At 43.8% G+C, this 14,572-nt stretch overlaps 1 protein-coding gene and 3 non-coding genes across 4 annotated transcripts; all 4 read right to left on the bottom strand.

The window, feature by feature from the left end:
- Positions 1–4,458: 4,458 nt before the first annotated feature.
- RPS3 (ribosomal protein S3) lies at positions 4,459–14,312 on the bottom strand. Its single transcript, XM_067533206.1, has 7 exons — positions 14,252–14,312; positions 13,046–13,176; positions 12,586–12,679; positions 11,000–11,094; positions 9,626–9,813; positions 6,483–6,679; positions 4,459–4,530 (listed from the first exon to the last, which is right to left on the bottom strand). Exons 1-6 carry the CDS (start codon positions 14,279–14,281, stop codon positions 6,486–6,488), a joined length of 732 nt encoding a protein of 243 aa, XP_067389307.1. The 5' UTR covers positions 14,282–14,312; the 3' UTR covers positions 4,459–4,530; positions 6,483–6,485.
- Positions 5,724–5,863, bottom strand: LOC137143515 (small nucleolar RNA SNORD15). The gene has a single exon (XR_010917184.1). It is a non-coding gene; the product is annotated as a small nucleolar RNA SNORD15 (small nucleolar RNA).
- On the bottom strand, positions 6,958–7,105 carry LOC137143513 (small nucleolar RNA SNORD15). The gene has a single exon (XR_010917182.1). It is a non-coding gene; the product is annotated as a small nucleolar RNA SNORD15 (small nucleolar RNA).
- LOC137143514 (small nucleolar RNA SNORD15) lies at positions 10,224–10,373 on the bottom strand. The gene has a single exon (XR_010917183.1). It is a non-coding gene; the product is annotated as a small nucleolar RNA SNORD15 (small nucleolar RNA).
- Positions 14,313–14,572: the final 260 nt, after the last annotated feature.

Genomic DNA, 14,572 nt, shown 5'->3' on the forward strand with positions numbered 1-14,572 from the left:
TGCTTACATTAGATGTGTTCTGCTGACTGCAATGGAGACACTCCTGATGTATGCAGATGTAAGGGAGCAGAGAAGCAAGCCCCCAGTAGTTAGTCTAACCAGTTTTGCTACCTGATCTTGTCTCAAGTGTATGAAGCTATGGAAATGCAGTAAATCATATGTGCCAAAAAACATGTACAGATCAGTCCAAAGAGCATTGCTGGCTATCACACCTCTGACAATCCTCTCCAAATGCGTAAGGGGGCGGGGGGCCCATGGGCATGCATCCGCATGCACAAGAAATTGCAGAGTGCATGCTCAGACAAATTGTGCACTGAAATCCAGGTGCTATTGCACATTTATACAGGGTGGGGGGAGTGTGGAGCAGACACAGTGTCAATTGATTGCTTTTTTTTCTATTTTGAATTCTTGTACCACAAAACTATGAATTGTATAATTTTGCAATAAAACTTTTTTCAATTAATCTAGGCATTTGTAGGGGCACGATTTGAGATTATGAAGGCCTCCACTGTTTGAATCCTGCAGTGGCAGTGAGTCATTGGTTAGTTGCTTCATTAATGTGCAATTGGTTCAAGGGATTTATCTGCAAAACTTCGTCCAGTGCTGAAGCCTGGCTTACGAAAGGTCTCTGCCTGCCCACTTAAATCAAACCCGGGTTGATTGTTAGGCTTGTAATTCAGTGTAAACAATTTGTGCTTCCTGCCATTCACCCAATAATCAGAGTAGCTTTTTATGAACATTCATTTAGCCGCACACTCCCTCTGATACAGGGAAATGGAGTGGGTTAGTCAAATGCTTTTCAAATGTCCTCAATGCTCTCAGCTTCTGAAGACAACAGGAGCTGCGACTGCTTACTGCCCTGACCTTCACAGTGTGTGTCTGGAGAAAACAGCCGACTAAGAAAAACGATTCAGCTACAAGCAACTTGCCCAAAGTTACAAAGAAAGTATAGTAAAGCCAGGAATAACCTCCCCCACCCCTCCAGAATCCTGACTCCTCAATCCTCTGCTTGGACCACTAGATGTGCACACTCCTGACATGAATCACCCTCAGCTCCAACTGAATCAGCCTTTGGCAAGCGGCCCCATGGTGCCTTTCATTCCAGTAAGAGACCCATGCAAACAAGGAAAATTGTCCACACTTTGCTTTAACCACTGGCCCAGCCCCACCAATCCAACCTTGGACCTTAAAGATAAACTGGGCTCTTATGTCAGCAGGAACTTTCTGCAAATGCCAGGCAGATTAACAGATTTTAAGGCCACAAAGGACCATTATGCTAATGTAGTCTGATGTTCTGCATCACAGATCACAGCTCACACTCAGCAATTCCTGCCTCTAGGCCTGCAATTCCCAAGAGAGCTACAACAGGTGTTTTAGAGACTCCCACTCTTGATTTAAAAATCGGCTGATAAAGAATATACAGCCCTTCCCCCACTTTAATAACCCGTTCTAATGAGTACTACAGTAATGCACATCATCACACCCTCTTAGAAACGTTTTATTTCTGATTGGAATTTTGCTGCTGAATTTCTAGCCATTGGATCTTGTCAGGCATTTCATGGAGCAGACAAAGATCAGAGATTTTAGCTAACGCCCTGTAGTCCAGACACACTGACAAGGGTGTTTGCTGCTGTCGGAACACCACCTCCCCCAAAACAGCTTGGCTCCGCTGACCGAAGCACTCTCATCTACATAGCTGCATTGACAGGTTACATCAGCATAACTATGTCAGTCGGGTGCATTTTTCCCCCACAATCCTGCCCAGCATAACTGTTGGTATTCTTTTCAAGAGTAGACTAATCCTTTGTTAATGTTTTAGTTGATTCACAAAGTGTAAGGCTAGCAGGGACCCCCTAGATCATTAAATCTGACTGTCTGAGACAAGACAGAATCAAGCCCCCTCCAGATGGCAAGGGGTCTGCATGGTTTGCAAGAGTAAATCCATCACTAGTCGTTGGGTGTAAATACTGGTGCCTGGGCTGTCTTTTATGCATTGGTGCAGCACCCAGGAGAGTTAGACCTCTCTCCTAATTGGAGCTTCAGGACTCCATTAGAGTGCAAACAATAGGATCTATCATAAACACAGGGAGTAGACTTGTTAGAGCAATTCCTCTGTCCTATCATCTTAACAACTTATTAAAATGAATGATTTTCTGCAAGAAGCTAATGGTAAAATTGGCAAACATATGTAGTCTGTGGTTCTGAAACTATTAGTCTTGTAAACTTACTAGCATCAATCCTGCCTGCTTGAGTTATTCTGACTGAAAAAAACCATCGGGGTGAAATTCCAAGGCTTGCATTATACAGGAGGTCAAACTAAATATTTTGGTCTCCTCTGACCATAAAAAATAAACAACTTCTCTACTACCACCTTGTGGCCACAAAGGGTTTTTTAGTTATAGCAACAATACAAAGTTTACCTTTTTTTAATAAAGAAAGTCAGTTTTCACTGCATAGAGCAACGAGAAGGAAAAAAAACGGGGGAAGGAACCAAAGCTTTGAAGAAATGCAGTTTGACAGCATGTCCAGCCACTCCACGAGACAGTCAACAGCTCCAGGCTTAATCTGTCTGCTTGCAAGTGTCCAGGGCTGAGATTCTAGGGCAAGGTAACCCAGCCATCCTTGCTTCAATCAGCCATGGCATCAGCCTGGCACTTCCCCCAGAGCTGCATGACATGGTTTTTAGGTATGTGGACCAGTTACAGGATACTAGTGGAATTCCATTAACCATTCTCTCTTTTCCTCCTGTTATGACTGCACAACACTTCTGGCTAGGGCGTTTTTTTTGCACAAGAACCAGGATCAAAGGGAGTGCTAAACTCTCAACCCACATGCCATACACAACATTCGGGGAATTTGCACTTTTCATTACTTCCCATTTTATCACAGCAACATGTGCATAAAAAGATGTTATAATGCAGAGTTCCACTATTTTATTTCCACTGTGCTTAAAAACTGCAGATAAGCTGATGCACTAAATCTAATGTTAGGAATGGAGAGAACATCTACACTTTCCAGACTCTTCAAAACAAAAGATAACATGTTGAATTCATGGGTAAAAAGCCTGCTATTGAACTGACTGATTCCTATAGTTTCCATATTGGTGCAAACCTATTGAACAATGTAAGCTGTGCTCCTTCGCTTGAGGCTCTTCCATAAGCCTTGGTATTATATTTAAGTTAGTTGAACCGTCTTGCATAATGTAGTAATGCTATTTTAAATATTACTTTAGGTGTATTCCAGTATATCACGAGAGTTTGAGACAGACTGACAGCTGCCAGAAACAGATTCTCCAGTCTTCACACAGGCACCAGCCCCAGCGATGGATGCCCTGTAATTGTTTGCTTAGTGCATTGCTTTTTAGCTATGACCTCGTATTCACAATCCTTCCATTTTCTATAAAAGAGTAAATGTATCAACGATATACCGATATAATTTGTGTGCGCTTCAAGAAAGAAAAACTGACCTTTATAGGTAAGGGCTGCAGTAAGATTTAATGCTTCATGACCCAAATGCCTTTTGTTCTCCTCCAAAGGGGTTCATGACCATGTTCCCAGCACATGCCAGTTGAAAAACAATGGCCCATAGCATACACAAGGAGAGTCAGGTTTAAATGAGAGGAAATTCAGACCTCCTAACTTGCTGAACTCCCAGAGCAATCTAATGCAGAGACTTAGACTTTGCATACAACACTATATGATGGATAAACACTAATGAAATTCTCTTGTCAGGGAACAGCTTAGTTGTATTTCAGAAGTAAGATCTACTAGAGTTTATCCCACAGAACTGTTGCCAGTCCATTAAAAAGGTATCTTTTTGTACAGACAAAAGTCACATCAACACAATGTGTCAACTCAAATCCTACTGCAAATCCAAAGGAAAAAGGCTGCCTTTTCAGTGTCACATGGTCTCTTAGGAGTTGAAGATTGTTCAAAGAAAATTTTGCATCTCAGGTACCCCATTGTGAGCCCTCAATCCGTGAACTCTTTTGGAGATTTAAAACAAACGACAAGCATCAAGACGTCAAACTTACTTATGTAGCCTCTTTCACACCCAAAAGTATTTTGAGAACTTTACCTACCACCAAAAAGCAGCTGGGTAACAGCACACAGCAATGCTTAAATAAGTTAAGACTTCTCCAAGTGCATTTCAACCAGGATTTTCTCTCCCCCCTCCCCCTTTTTTTTAAAAACGGCAATTGCCATAACATTCGCGGTGCTAGTCGGGAGTCCAATTTAAGGGATATCATTCATGAGGCCTAAACACCAGATTGTGGCATGGCTCTGCCCAGAGTCAGATAAGCACACTAATGTGCCCTGATTCTGTTTAACATGAAATCTGACAGATTCACTCCAAAAGGTGGTAGAAAAAAGAAACCTGGGGATGGTTCCACAGAGAACTTGGAGGCAAAACCTTTCAAGAACCAAACTGGGCAAAAGAAGAATCTCCACATTGCAATGTCTTTTATGATTTTATTAAGACACTTTCATGGGCCACAGTCCAACTTCTCATTCCAAGTGTTGAAAAATCCTACAATAAAAAACAATATACTTAGTGAGTGCAAATTTCAGTGATCACAGTGAAGTTATTAGCCATCCTGACCCAAAATGATCCTGTCTGAAGCTCCACTGGACTGAAATCCATTACCAGCCAGGCTATAGCGTTTGTAATACAAGTTAAAATCCATTTATTGTTATTTATTTGTGCTACAGTAGCTCCTGGTGGCCCCAACAGAGATTAGCGCCCCACTGTGCTAGGCACTGTAATTTAACATCAGCCCCATAACACTTTCCACCATCGTAACAGGTCTATAACTAGCTCAGTGAGGCTATTTTCTGACATGATTGTAAAAGCAACTGTGATTTCAATTAGTACAAAAGGTCCCCTTTACTTCCCTGGCATTTCCCACACACTGGTCATTGCCTCAAATGACCGGTTAGATTAGAATGTAAGGGAACGAAGTAATCCAAGGAAAACGCGTACTCTAGTGAGGGTAAATATGCTTAATTTTACAAAAACTCCTGAACCAGGGATCAAAGACCCAGTGATCTGTTGTATTTATGGTTTATATTATATTGCGTTAGGTGCTATATATGTTGCTCTATAACAACTGAACTGAGAAGTGACCAACTGGCAGCTATGGCAGCTCCACCTGGATCTGACGCCACTAAGAACATCTGCAATTGCAGGTTAGTAAACAACTCTGCTGATGTGCTAGATAGAAGAGAATCCAGCTCACCATGTCAGAGCACAGCAGGGCAAATACAACTTAAAAAGAGAAAAAAAATCAGAAGTATTTGCAGCTACGACTGAATACACTCAGGAACACATCTATTCAGTGAGATCATTATCATAGAGACACTGACTAGACCTGCACTTTATTACTTACGTCTACTGTGAAGTGTCTGATATCTTAGGGCACAGACTGATACAAGGAGAAAACAGGACTGTGCAAACCACAGACTGTAGCACAGAATAGGTATGAGTGATACAAGTGCTTTCATAAGTTTCTGACAGAGGGAGTTGGGTTTATATTACAAGGCACATTATCCCCAAATATATCAGCTGGCAGAAAAGAGGACAAAGGTCAGAGTCATCACTGTTGTAACATCGTGGGAAATGTTGGGTAAGGATACCCAAGAAGCCATAACTCAGTTTTCACCTTTGTTGGGTCTCACCTTTAGTGTTTGAGTACTAAAGTTTGCAATAAAGGCCTCAATAACCCTTCTCAGACAAATGCCTCTGAAGTCATCACTTGAGGCTGATTCAAGGTCCTGAAATCCATGATATAAAACATAACATGGCACAGGGCACTTGGACAAAGGTATCTCCTTTCAGACTCATCATCATATCTTCACTGAAGGGCTGACGTAAACTGGCTTAATACAATAGCGATGATAGGGAGTTCACAGTTCCCTGACCACCACAGTGGTCTCAAACGCCTCACAAAACTAGGTTCCTTCTCTACTGCCCTAACTTTCCACTTTATTACCCCAAGCCCTGCACAGAGGCAGCTGTCTTTGCCACCAAAGGCTGGGTGCACTCTAGAAATGGAGGAGAGCCAAAACAGCCACAAGATCGTCTCCTTTCATAAAGTGGGAGCTACTGATTGAACAGCAAGTGCTTCTTTATAACAGCCCACGTATTTCAGTACTCAATTTCTTTTTAATTTTAATTTATTTTACATTTGCAGATTAAGCTACAATTTGCTAACGCTTTCTATTTTCAAAGAAACATAGGAACATCAATACCAGAACAGATCAATGGTTAATGCCCTGCACCATGTGTCCCATTCTGGCCTCAGGACAATTCAGATAAATTCACCTAACTTTTTTTTCTTCCTGACTCCAGCAGATCAATTTATACCTCCAAGCATGAGGACTGCTAGCCCTCACTGTAATCCTTGCTAGAATAAACACTATCATTTCTGATGGGTATCACACTAGCTTCTACCATTTCAGAGTTACAGAACACTCACTTACCCATTATGCAGTGGGAACTGTCTGAGGCATGGCTGGCTGTTCTGGTTTGCCACCTTTCTGCTCTGAGATGGGGGTGGTGGGTAAGATCTCTTCCTTGGGCTCCACAATGCTGACATGGTCTGGCAGGGGCTTCTTGGGTCCAATCTTCCCACTTGGGTCCCAAGGCAACATAATCTTTACTTTAATCCCCAGCACACCTGAAAAAATACTGCAATATTAGAACTGTGGCCACTGCATTTTAAAGGACATGAGATACTCTGCATGCACTTAGATTCTGAACTGATACAAGTTCAGTAACAGGACCCTGTTATTAGTGTGAATTAGCAACGTCCTACAGCATTGGAGGGTACAAAGGCATAGAATGAACAAAACCAGTCTAGTCATTTTCCTTCCATCATTTCATGCATTGTACTCTCACAAAGTGGGAGCTTTAAATCCCACCTTCCTGTGCTCATTTATGAATGTTCTCTGTACCCCTTCTCAGACAAATGCCTCTAAATCATCCAATGACCAGGACACGCTGCTAAGGTACCCTAAGAACAGTACCAAAGAACATGGCACTGAATAGGCTACACTTAGACAAGAAATGTCCTTTCTGACTCGTCATCGTATCATCACTGAAGGGGTATCAGGTAAGCTAACTGCTCTCATATCACGTTAAAGGGCTGTTTGCTCACATGTGACAATCACTTAAAAGTGACCCGAGGAGTAAAAAATAATTTGCATCCTTTTTGAAGCTTTAACTATACAGACCTGAAAGGCTTTGACATTAAAAGTGACTTAAAATCCCTTTTCTCCTCAGTTACTCAGATTTTAGTCTCTAAGTCCACTAGCTCTTCAGTCACCTAGGGTACATCTATATTGCCACTGAGCTCAAGCTTCCCAGCCTGGGGAGACAGACTTGTGCCAGCAGCTCTCAAACTAGCAAACTAAAAATTGCAGCGTGGACGCTGTGGCTCAGGCTGGAGCACAGACTCAAACACACCTGGCCCTCTAGACTTGACAGTCAGAGTCCCAGCCTGAGCTGCAATACGCACACAGCTACTTTTAGCACACAAACTCAAATCTGTCAACCTTGTCTGGAAGTGGATTGATTTAAAAGCAGGGTGATTCAAATAACGATTTATATCATCAAGTGGAAAGCCTTGATTTAAATAATCATTTTAAACATCTTTTCCATTTGTACTTCAGTTACTGTCTACAGAAAAGTGCACTCCCATTGGTTGATATAACTATTAAACCATATTTACAAGTAGGGGTTCATGAAGTTATGGGAGAGAGGGGGCTTCAGAAGCTGTCAGCTCCCACACACGCTGGTACGGGTGACATGGCATGGGGAGGAGGAATTAGCACTTTGGGGGAGGGGTCATCACAGCCTGAAATATCTTCAAAGGGGGCCCCAGAAAAAAAAGTTTGAGAATCCCTGTAGATTTGGTGCACCTTTTTGTTCCCTAGAAGGCTACACTAGAACTATAAACATTTATTTAGCTTCTAGTTTTACGTTCTTATTAACTGTACATTTTAGTATGTTAGAAAGTGGTGAATGATATATTGCTTACTGAATAGATAATTAACTTTTTGCAAGATTTGTGTCAAGCTGCATTAGGATGGTAAGCTGGAATTTAATTAAATACAAAACAGCATGTAACACTGATCAAAATGTGTTTCACATTGACCACCAAATGATTTAGTAAACAGAGGAATTAACTGTAGTCAGTGAATTACACTGATTATTTCAGGTCAGCCAGGAAAAAAATTTCAAATACGCCTAAGAGAAAGCGACTGGAGTTCCTACTCACCTACATTTCTTGAAAATGAGAGTTACTTTGCCAGTCTCTTGCACCCATTAGCACCACCCCTGGGTCCCCTGCAGGATCAAGCCCTTACTATAATTCATTACTTGTTGTGCCATATTGATAATGCTTGATCTCAAAAGTTGGTATTTTCCTCGATTCCTTCTTATTATAGAAAAGCAGCCTTTAACTTGAATAGAGGCTCATGGATTCAGCATATTTATTTTTTATTTAAATGTTTTAAGAGATTACAATAATTTTAGGCCTTAGCATATTTTGTATTAAATTCATATTTCATTTCAAACAGGTTTATAATAGAAAAAATCCAAATTAACTAAAAAACAAGTTTTTATTTTTATCCACCCTGCCCAGCTGGGAGCTTCGCTCCTGGCTATGGTGTAGACATACCCCTGCAGCACAGGTTCTCAACCTGGGATCGCAAACAGGTTTGCTCTTTCTTTATGGCTAGATGGGAGGGGGAGAGTCCCAAAACTTTCTGTTGTCACACCAGGTAGCCACATGGAAAAGGCTGAGAATCCTCCAACAAAAATACCACAGTAAAACAAACCTCAGTATTTCTGAAGCAAAAATCCTTTCAGGCCTCCTTTATATCTTGAAGCAAAAAGCTCAATTTTCCTTTCGCAGGTCACTTTTAAGATCCGTTTCTGATCATCCAGCCTTACACCACAAGGCAGCAGAATCTAGCTGGCTGGAAAGCCTGACTGCCACTTACTGTGTAAACTTGGGCAAGTCACACTTTCCCCATCTGCATGATTGGGATAATATTGTCTTGCCTACTCCCAAAGGGGTTACAGGAACGATTTATGCAGCACTGTGAAAATATATGTATTTTCTGGACTGACGGTTAGAAACTTTGAATATGTATGTATGCATATTTAAGGAGATTAAGTATGGATAGGCAATGCTGCTGCAGGAAACCAGAAACAGCTGATGTGCTGACCACTGGTATCATACTACTAATCCTCAATCATAACATGCTAATTAGGAATTTTACTGGCAGCTGAAGACAGCCTCACCCTATATTTCCCATTTACTTATATAGCACAAAAGCACACGATGCTTCACACTAGATGAAATGTGTGAAACAGAAGATAGGCCCAGCCTGTAATTTCAAAAGGCAAAACAGCATGACAGGTACCAGTAACTAGCAGCAATTAGAGCTGAATACTTTGCACATCAGAAAATGCACTAGAATTCTGGGAATAACCTTTCCTGTCGCAGTCACACAGCAGGGAAGCTGTCAAGTGGCAGCAGTGTGGATTGTCTGGTACTAAGTGCTAATACAGGGAGCCAGCCAATTGCCAAGGGATACACATTCCAAACACTCACCTTGCCTGAGGAGGACATGGCGCACAGCTGTATCGACATAGTAGTTTACAGGGTCGCCACTGTGGATCATCAAGCCATCCACAAACTTCATAGACTTGGCTCGCTGGCCTCTGAGTTTACCAGACACAACCACCTCACAACCCTTAGCACCACTCTCCATGATGAAGCGGAGGACTCCATAGCAGGCTCTTTGGGGAGGGAAAAAAGCTACTCAGTGGTTGAAGAGAACACTGTGTACAGTGCAAGTATGAGATGTTATGGTTGTAGAATGTGCCACATAAACCCTCCATAATCATTAAATTCTGCTCCAGAAACTCAGCTCTCGTTAAAGGTAAGTTTCCCCAAAGGTGACTGTTGCAGTGTTGTATACCCACAGCCTTGTTTACTTTTAAGTAAGTTTCCTAAAAATTTACACCAGAGTTTCAACATTATGAGCTCCCGTCTGTCCTGTGCCTGTTTCGCCTTCTGCTTCGATGTTATGGGCATGTACACTGCTCAGCACAATGGGCGCTGGTTACTACAACATGTAATTTTATAATAGGCTGTCCAACGCTTTTTTTTTTCCTCCCCCCCAGGTGGAAAATTCTGGCTCACCATCCCTTCTCAGATATATGCCTGTAAATCACCCAGTGAACAGGATCATCCCGCTAAAGAACCCTGCACAGCATCACAGAACATGACACTGTAAAGGGCGCACTTAACAGGATACAAATCCCTTTTCTGACTCGTCATCGTATCATCACTGAAGGGATCTTAACATGTGTGACCACAGGTCATTTAAACCACAATTTAGTTCCAAGATAGATTTGTTTGAGAATGAAGCACCATTCTTTGTGGATATTTTCTTTCCCACTATTCCTAATAAGTGGGTGTAAATATAAGCTTTTCATGTGTGACTTAGCCTGCCCCTGTTATCTAATCCTCTCAGTAAACCGACAAGTTCTATATTAAAACGGATAGTTAATTTTATTGCCAATTGTGACAGCCCGAAACAAATCATGACGTTTTATTTCATAAACAATTATGCCACATGCTATCAAGAGACTTGTGTTTAAACAAAGAAATGACAGTTCAAATAAACAGTCATTAAAATTTGTTTTAAGTTTGTCCAATGTAGCAGTGGCTTTTAAAACCTACTTTTGAAATAAGAAATCTACCAATATGTCTTTACCACCTTGATCATTAATATTAATGAACAATTAGATAATAGCCCTTTACATCTTCATCTGTTAATCCTAAATTAACCTGTGTAATGCATGCATTAGTTCCAGCTCACAAACACAACAGTCAAGGAATTTTCCACAGAGCCAGTGTCGGAGCTGGGATCAGAACCCAGAAGTGTTCCAGACCATTTTATTACACTTCTACACTTACCGACGCACCGCTAAACCTCCCAGAAGTTTGTAACGCAGGGACTCTGCTTGGGCAATAGCACACAGACCTCTTGTGGCCACCTTCTCAGCATAGAGCTGTAAAACAAGGGAAGAGAGCTCAGAAAGTGTTACAACAGTGAAGGTTAGCAGACTTCCATGCACATAGGTAACAGGAGCCACAGGCTGCCCCGGTGTTACCTCTCCTTGGCACCCAGTAACCCACTTAACTCCTTGATACTTACACACCTGCAGGATCTTTACCCTTAGACATCACACACTGGCTTTAAACTGCTTTGGTGTTTGTCCTCTGCTCTTCATGTTGAGCTGAGACAGCAAAGTAATGCTCCACTGAATACCAAGGCACCATTAAGGCATGCCTGGTGCAGTCCTAGAGGTGCAATCCTACCAAGCAGGCCCATAACGTTAGGCAGCTCTGGAAGTGCAATCATCCAAACATGTCCAAGTATGGACACTGCTGGTGATGCATCCTGCAAGGCAGGCCTGGTACGCTGGGCTGTGCTTGGAGGAGCATCCTACCAGACATGCCCAGCCCTCTGGGATGACTGAAGCTTAATAAAGAGATCACAGTCAGAAAGCATAATGTCTTGAGCAAAGCACGGGGCAAAAGTCAGAATGTGCTATAGGTCACCTGGCAATTTCTCCCAGTGAAGTTTAATCTAAGTTCCATAATCAGTTCACTTTGTGATGAGGAAAACAAAGCTAAGAATTGCATGAACAGATCCTGCCAGCAGCCCCTCAAATCCTATGTCCTACCATCTCCAACAGTAGCTAACAGCAGATTTGTCAGAGGAACGTGCACGAGCCCCTGTGGTAGGCAGTTACGGAACAGTCTGCCTGAAGGAAAAGTTTCTTCCTAAACTCTATCAGACAGTTTATGCCCTTACCAATGGCCCCCGTTTTATAGTCTTTGCAACTGTTTTAATTCTTACTGCTGTACTCTGGATGTGATTATCCATGGTGCTGCAGGTCTCAAAGGTATCTTGTGACCATGAGTTCCACAAAGTATGTGCAATAATCAATAGAAACAATCAGTTTTGCATGAAGGGACAAGATCATTAGCATTAGCTAATAAGGATCCATTCTAACTCAGACCTGCTACAGGTCATAATACCTTCCTTGTTTTTGGACTAGCTCCAATGCATCTCCATTAGTGGAGAGAAAAAATGAAAATGTAATTTCATGTCCAACACTATTAAACCTTACTTGTGATGACTGCTGATAATACATATTCAGACAGACGTGTGACTTTTACAATGGTGTCCCTCCAAATCAGGGATCGGCAACCTTCACAAATGGCCATGCCCAATCTTCCTCCCCTTCCCAACGCCAGCAGCAGTGTCGGCAGCGATCTGCCATCCTCGTTCTGGCAATGGGGGCATCGCGAGGACGGAGTGCTATGGCTCCGGCCAGGGCGCCACATACCACTCAAAGTCGACATGTGTGTCATTTTTGACACGCATGCCGCGGGTTGCTGACCCCTGCTCTAAATTAAAGCCTTTTCTAAACAACAGTAAGGCCCATTTTCACGTATCAGAGGCAGACACGAGAAAAGCCACTTCCACTTACCTCAACACTTCCCTCAGGAAAGCCAAACCTCTTCTGTACAACAGCAGTCAGTTCACGGATACGGCGCCCCTTCTCACCAAGAACGTTTTGAGTTCTGAATAAAGTAAACATGGTTATTAGATTTTGCAGCTGGGAAATAACGCTTATTTGAGGACCTAATTTTTTTCCATTTTAATACACCAGTCTTACTGCAATACATTACTGTGCCTAGTCTAGTTTTAAATAACTGACTAGATAAGGATTACAATCATTCTGAGAGTTTATTCCACAACTTAATCATATCACAAGGAAGTTTCCCTAATATATGGACATGTATTCACCATTTCTTAATTTCATTAATTAATTCTGGTTACTATATTTCCAAAGAAACATGGTCATGTATAGAAGGATTATACACAAGTGTCACAGATTTTGGCTACTGATGAACGCTGTGAAAGAGCAAGGAGCAAGATTCAATTACCTGGTAGCAAGGATGATAATTTCAGTCCTGGTTGGAGTAACTCGGACCTCTACTCCAGAGTATCCATCTTCAGCCAACTCACGAGTCAGAAACTCATTTAGCTCAGCTTTGAAGATACCATCAGCGACAAACTAAAACAGACCAAGTCAAGATATGTTCAATAACAGTTCACAAATCAGAAGTTTGGGTTTTTTTTAATTTCAAGTTTCACTGCTGGTTGAAGGTGCTGGCTGACCAGCCCCAGAGTTTGCATTTCTCTTGCTTCACAAAGAGCAGCAGAGCCAGTGACAAGAGAAGCTTCCCAGTGCCAGGCCAAATTTGCCTCCACCCTGCTTTAGCGACTACACCTCTAAGGTTAGTTCAATAATTAAGCAATGGTCCACAGCAGGGTTTCAACCACATCAAGTTAAAACCGTGCTCCAAACTACTCGATAAAACCATGCTCCTGACTCTTTCCCAAATGGCCTGAATTTTAACAAGTGAATGATGTCAGACTATCTCCAGTCAATACCTAACTTTGCTGCTTAAGCCAGGCCCTGCCCCTGGAAACACCTGACAGCAAGCAGTACACCCGGGGCATCAGTTTTGCACCCCGGGGGCCCTACTCTGCAGCTACAACAGTTACGGACCTTAGAGGGTTTCACAGCAGCTCGCTACCCCTGGGGTGACCAGGGCCGTAACCCAACTTCTCCCCACCGCCAATAACTCATTGGAAACCGGAGTTTTACTCCGCCAGCTCCAGCCCCTTATCGCTGAGCCGCCCCTGGCTGCTTTGCATCAGGGAGGAGCCAGCGTTACTCGGGCCCGCAGCTCCCCAATGAGCCTGAACCCGCTTCCCCAAGGCCCAGGGCCTCCCCCGCCCCCCAACTACAAGAGCCTGCGGGTCCCCCCCGCCCCCTGCGTCTCCTCCAGCCCCGCACGGGCTCCCTCCCCCGCGGCTGCAGGGACGGGCCAGGCCAAGTCCCGCGGAGAGGCAGCCCCCCCCCGGCCGCACGAGACACCGCCGCAGGGAGCCACCATGTTGCCCGACTGGCGCCCCGCCGGGCCCGGCCTTTCCATCCGTCTCCATCCGCCCCCGCCGGCGCCACGGCTGCCCCCGCGCCGCTACCCGGCCCCTACCGGGCGCTCCCGGCTCCCAGCCCGGCCACTCTCGCCGGGCCCCGCGGCCGTTGGGGGGGCCCCGCGGCCCCTCCCCGCAGCGCTCACCTTGCGCTTCTTGGAGATCTGCACCGCCATCTTGTGCCGCGCCGGCCGGGCGAAAGGGAGAGCGGGCCCCACCCGGGGGAGGATATAAGGGCCGTTTGTCGCTTCCCATTGGGTCCCGCCAGTCACATGGGCTCGCAGGGGCGGGTGGGAAATGTAGTCTTCCTCAGGGAACACCAGCCACCAGCTCCGAGGGCAGGTGTTCTGGGCTCCTGTGCGCAGGCGCTGGTACCACTCTCTCTATAAAGAGGCCAGTCTTCCAATGCAAAGGTGGGTGTAGACGCTCTTAATCCACATTAAGGTGGGGTCTGCCTTACAAAGTCA

This window comes from Emydura macquarii, unplaced genomic scaffold (genome assembly GCF_026122565.2).
Source record: "Emydura macquarii macquarii isolate MOO-44397 ecotype Brisbane River unplaced genomic scaffold, CSIRO-AGI_Emac_v2 contig_3328, whole genome shotgun sequence".
NCBI classification, from domain to species: Eukaryota; Metazoa; Chordata; order Testudines; family Chelidae; genus Emydura; species Emydura macquarii.

What these genes read in the sequence shown, in the direction of transcription:
- RPS3 (XM_067533206.1), bottom strand. Translation starts at nt 14,281, where the DNA reads ATGGCGGTGCAGATCTCCAAGAAGCGCAAG. An exon ending in AGATCTCCAAGAAGCGCAAG is followed by an intron (nt 13,177 to 14,251) that starts GTGAGCGCTGCG and finishes GGTCTGTTTTAG; the next exon opens with TTTGTCGCTGATGGTATCTT. An exon ending in TTCCTGAGGGAAGTGTTGAG is followed by an intron (nt 11,095 to 12,585) that starts GTAAGTGGAAGT and finishes CTTGTTTTACAG; the next exon opens with CTCTATGCTGAGAAGGTGGC.